Consider the following 5,252-nt stretch of genomic DNA (forward strand, 5'->3'; position numbering starts at 1 on the left):
CTCAGCCCCCCCCCCCTGCCGCCGTCCCCACCTACAGCCGTCCCCACCTACAGCCGTCCCACTTGTCTTAGTACCTGTCACAGCTGTGTCCGGTGGTGAAGTCTCTGCAGTCCAGACAGACTCCAGTGTCCGGGTCACAGTGGTCAGTGTGTCCATTACAGGAACAGGGTCGACAGGTGGGAAACCCCCAGTGTCCCGGCAGACATCGTTCACACTGTCTTCCGTACGCGCCCGGGACACACGGACACTGACCGCTGAACTGGTCACAGACGGGGCTCTGAGAACCCTGAGGGTCGCACGTACAGGCTGCAGAACCACCGACCGGGACAAGAGGAGAACGGAGAACGTTACTGATCCGAGGACAAAAAAACGTCACAGGTCAAAACCATCCACAGAGATGTGTCGGTTCGATTCTCACCTTTGCAGCCATTGGGACCAAATTGGAACGTGGCTGGAGCACACGTGTTACAGTTCCTTCCTATGACGTTTGGGCGACACTGACACTGGCCCCCGTTGGGGTCACAGACAGTACTGAGGGAACCTTGTGGGTCACACTGACACTCTGAAAAGGTCCAGACGTTCACATCAGTTCAAAAGAAACCTTATCAATGGGGAACTTTAAAAAACAAACACAATAAAGTGTCTGTTCTGTGAAGCAGAGCAGATAACATGGAGATGCCTCACCTTTGGCTCCCCGGTGCAGCAGAGCGGAGATGCTGAAGATGAAGTTCCTGCAGATTTCAGTCATCTGTGTCTTGACGACACTCTGACTGTTCTCTAAGCATCGGTACCGCTGGAACGTCTCCCAGCCACTGTTCCCGCCTTCAGAGTCTCCGCCCTCCGGGGTACTGAAGATGTCCAAGTTCTTACAGTGAGGCATCAACACGATCTGAGTAGGAACATCCAAGAACATCAACCTCAGACCGGATCACAGAGTATTTTATCAAAAAAAATTGGTCTAAACTCGTCCTGGATGAGTTCTTGGGAACTCGACTGGACTGACTGAGAACGGAACGGAATTAGAATTTGAAGTTTTTCTCACCGAGTCGATGAGTGTGTACGGACTGTGCACGTCGCTCAAAGCCGAGTAGAGTGGCAGACTGAGGCGGAGGGTGTAGTTCTGACCGGATTCAAAACACACGGGTCGGGGTAGAACCAGGTACCTGGACAGGAGACAAGGAGAACCTGGATCTAGATAATCTGAACTCAATGAATTCTGATCAGTGAATCCAGATTATCACAGGCTGGTGTGGATGACAGTCATGCTGTCTGGGTACCTCGAGCCAGGATGCAGCGACACCATCTGGTTGTCATCGTCAGGTACAGTGTTGATGCAGCGACTGTCAGCTCTCATTGGTCCAGGTCTGGTCAGCGTCATCAGAACCTCCTCCCATTGGTCTGGAAGCTAGAGGGAAAAAAAAATACTCTTCAAAGATTGAAATCTCAAATCTGAATGGTCATCCTCCAGCTGGTGGGCGGAGCTTCCTACCTGGGGCTCATAGCGAATTATGATGTCATACTCCATGGAGTAAGGAATGTTGTCAATACTGAAGACCAAGAAGGCGCCTTCTGGAACGTTGACCAGACCCAAACCGGTCCACGTGGGACTGCGGTCCAGGGGGTGTGGCCTGGGCACAACTGCCACGCCCTGAAGAGATGATGTAAACACATGACATCACAATGGGTTTAATAAAAAAAAAGGAATTTTCCTAAATGTGAAAATAAGTTTTTAAGGAGCATCAGAACTGACGGGTCCGAAGGTGGCGTCCTCTGCTTCATACGTGTAGTGATCCAGGGCCACGAAGTAGAATCCAGACTGAACCTGATCACAGCGGCGGCCAAACATGTGCTCTCTGCACACACACTGACCCGTGACATCATCACACCTGAAGAAGGGGAGAGAAGGTGAGTGAAAGGTCAACAGGTCGTCATCAACGTGGACGTTTGTATCAAACCCACTGGTTGTTGACGGCTCCTCCCAGGTCGCAGTCACATGGTCGACAGCCGTCCATGTCGTTGCTGAGGCCCCAGTGTTCAGGCTGACGCACAACACACACACACACACACAAACACACACACACACAAAGAGAAAGTCATCATCTGATAAAAAAAAAACTTCTTCCCCTGCTTGTCTTGAGTCTAGTAATCTGATTACAATAATCTGATTACACTCTACTAAAGTACTGCTCAGTAATAAATGGATGGTCTGCACACAGTTATCAGATTACAGTAATCTGATTACAGGTGTATCTGAATGTCTCACCACACACTGGTCACAGTTCTGTCCCATCACCAGACGTTTGCAGAAACAACTTCCTGTCTCTTTGTCACATGGGTTTTCTCCAGGAAGTGTTCCAACGGGGCTGCAGGTGCACGCTGATGTTCACGCACACACACAAACACACACACACACATCACATTAACAACATATAGCTCTGCAGTGTGTATCTGAGGCTGGGACTTTTGACTTTTTTGTCGTCTGTTGTCCACGTGCGTCGTGTTTTTTACGGCTGTTGTGTTTTTTTCGGTGGTGTTACCTGTACATCCCTCCGAGGTGTCGCCCAGGCCGTAGGTTCCATCTCTGCAGCTTTCACATCGTTCTCCTTCTACGTTGACCTTACAGCGACACAGACCTGCGATCGTTCCACGAGCCACGTCGGTCGTCTGGTCACATGACCCTCCGTTGAGAGAACCAACGGGGTCACAGTTGCAGGCTGTGTGACATCACGCAGATTGTTATGTTGTCGCATGACACGTCGTAACGATGTTTCAAGAACGATGTTCTGAGTTCTGTGTGGAGCGCGTACGGTTCTTAGTGAGGGGGAGGGGTGTAACGACGCATCGTGATTTTTTAAAAATGGATAGAAATCTGTGACAATTATTATCAGTTGAAATAAAAATAAAAATCACACATCAAGGTGTAAGGAGTAGGCTGAGTTATCTAAAAAAGTCACTGGTCATACCATGACACTACACACTCCAGTACAGTAGGTGGCAGTATGCGCCTAAGAACGTTGGTTGTGACTTGCTACTAAACCCAGACTTCAGGTCAAATAAAGGATCATTTGTTCAGGATTTGTCTTCGTCTCGATAAAATCGCAAATCGTATCGTACTGTGAGTTGAGTGTAACGTTACTTCCATAGTGAAGCGGTCAGAGTCGGGACTTACGTTGGCAGACGTTGGGGTCCCTCAGGTCCTTCTCTGGGTCCTGGTAGTAGAAGGGTTTACACTGGTCACACTTGTGACCGGCTGTGTTGTGGTGACAGTCGTCACAGACGCCGCCGCTGGTGTTTCCTGACGCCACGAACACGGCCATGTCGAAGTGACACGAGTCCGAGTGCTGGTTGCAGTTGCACTCTGAAAAACAACCCCAGCAGAAGAGAAGTCAGGAGAAAGACCACGATGGTCTACACCAGAACCCTCGGAAGGGAACCAGAAAATAAACAAATACAGTGAGGCTTCAACATACAACAAGTCCATTCCACAACAGCACTTGTATGTTGATCCACTCGGATCTCGACACTTACTCCTGCAGGCGTTGGTGTTGCGCCCCTCGGCTGGTCTCCAGGGCAGGTCGTGGTAAAAGTCCTGACACTGTTCACAGTTCAGACCTTTGGTGTTGTGGTTGCACATGCAGTGACCGTGGACCTGAACACAGGTGAGCGACATGAACACGACACTTCAATATGGTTACATCCTCAACAGCAGCAGGATTCTTAGCCGCGTCCCCAGGACTCACCATGCCCTCGCTGGCCACACCCGTCCCCTCAACGGGGGCACACTCCGAGGCATGTCCGTAGCAGAAACAGTTTCCTCGCACCACCATGTCGTAGATGGCGTAGTAATACTTCTCCTTGATCTCCATTCGGGAGTCCAGGAGGTTGTCTCCGAGGGTGTGGAGCTTTGTGAACTTTACTCGGAGGTTGGTGATCTTCAGCAGGTCTGCGAGGAGACAGATTCATCATTAATCAATAAATAACTCACTGACGATCAATACAATCATTGGTCGATCGGGCGGAGACTCACTCTGTATTCTGGGACTGTACGGGTCGCTGATCCTGAACGCTGGGTCCAGAACTCTGAAGATCACCTGCACCAAAACATGAAGGACATGAAGTCACCGACCGAAGACCTCGTCACAGCCGAGACCGTCGCATCACGTGATCCTACCTCTCCTTCGGTGGACGGCTCAATGTCTGAGTAGCGCGAGTCACAGATGACATCATCGACCTTCTTCATTGGACCATGGGACACGTGGGGAAACGAACTCTCGCAGTCGTAGGCGAAGTATCGATAAACCTGCCACGACTTTCCGAAGTCCGCAGAGCGCTCGATCACCATGGCAGCGGGACGGAACGTCTGAGAAAGAAAACAAACCTCAGTAAAAAAACGTCCAACGACCAAAACCACAGCTGATCAGTGTTACCCAGAATTCCTCACCTTGAAGGTCATGATGAGGTGAGTAAAGTGAAACTCCGCCTCCAGGTCCAGTTGGATGCTAACGTTCTCCATTCCTGCAGGTCAGATGACATCATCCATCAGTAATGGCCTAGCCCCGCCCACCTCAGCATAGACTAAACCAATAGAAATGGACTTGACCCCCACGTGACCTCACCGTTCTCCGATTGCCACCAGGTCTTCAGTCGGTTCGGAGCGAACGACGTCACCACATTGTCTACACGATGGCTGCTGGTATGATTGGTCCGCTCGTCGAACGCTGTTGCCGAGTCGCACGCAAAACATTTCTTCTCCTCCTGCGGAGAGGGGGCGGAGTCAGGGAAGGAGGGATATCTCTTTAAATATCACGAAACTTCTTCTTCTCATTTCTTAATTTAGAATTAAAAAACAAGATACATGAAGGTCAAAAAAACTAAGAAAGGTCATAGGTCAGATCAAGGGTCACACAGGATTGGTGGATTTTCATGGATTGATGTTTGACATCAGGTTTTTTTTGGTCACAGAATTAAAAAATTTAACTTGACTTTTTGGAAACTTTAAAAACTCATTATAAACATAAAACTGTAAATGAATGTGTGTGTGTCTCTTCATGTTAATGTGTGTGTGTGTGTGTGTGTGTGTGTGTGTGTGTGTGTGGTATGTGTGGGAGTCGGGTGTTGGGGACAAACTGTTAGTCTTTAACCTAGATAAAACCGTTGCCCTGCAGGCTTCTACACTCAGATGAGCCTGGGAAGATGGGGAGTTTCCTGTGTTTGCTCAACACCCCCACACCCCCCCCCCCAGCCCCGCCCCC

The 5,252-nt window shown here is 49.8% G+C and overlaps 1 protein-coding gene across 1 annotated transcript in view; it reads right to left on the bottom strand.

Moving 5' to 3' along the window:
- Positions 1-5,252, bottom strand: part of lamb1a (laminin, beta 1a) — a 12,064-nt gene that overhangs the window by 5,061 nt on the left and 1,751 nt on the right. The window contains exons 3-19 of the mRNA XM_008311240.3: positions 4,617-4,755; positions 4,442-4,515; positions 4,172-4,360; positions 4,028-4,091; positions 3,741-3,943; positions 3,529-3,649; positions 3,170-3,358; positions 2,538-2,714; positions 2,264-2,376; positions 1,960-2,039; positions 1,751-1,886; positions 1,490-1,648; positions 1,278-1,405; positions 1,043-1,163; positions 685-889; positions 419-562; positions 75-306 (exon numbers count right to left, since the gene is read on the bottom strand). Coding sequence (XP_008309462.1) covers positions 75-306; positions 419-562; positions 685-889; positions 1,043-1,163; positions 1,278-1,405; positions 1,490-1,648; positions 1,751-1,886; positions 1,960-2,039; positions 2,264-2,376; positions 2,538-2,714; positions 3,170-3,358; positions 3,529-3,649; positions 3,741-3,943; positions 4,028-4,091; positions 4,172-4,360; positions 4,442-4,515; positions 4,617-4,755 — 2,474 coding nt within the window. The remainder of the gene's footprint in view (positions 1-74; positions 307-418; positions 563-684; positions 890-1,042; positions 1,164-1,277; positions 1,406-1,489; positions 1,649-1,750; positions 1,887-1,959; positions 2,040-2,263; positions 2,377-2,537; positions 2,715-3,169; positions 3,359-3,528; positions 3,650-3,740; positions 3,944-4,027; positions 4,092-4,171; positions 4,361-4,441; positions 4,516-4,616; positions 4,756-5,252) is intronic.

The sequence above is a fragment of the Cynoglossus semilaevis genome, chromosome 6 (genome assembly GCF_000523025.1).
Source record: "Cynoglossus semilaevis isolate Cse_v1.0 chromosome 6, Cse_v1.0, whole genome shotgun sequence".
Taxonomy (NCBI): Eukaryota; Metazoa; Chordata; class Actinopteri; order Pleuronectiformes; family Cynoglossidae; genus Cynoglossus; species Cynoglossus semilaevis.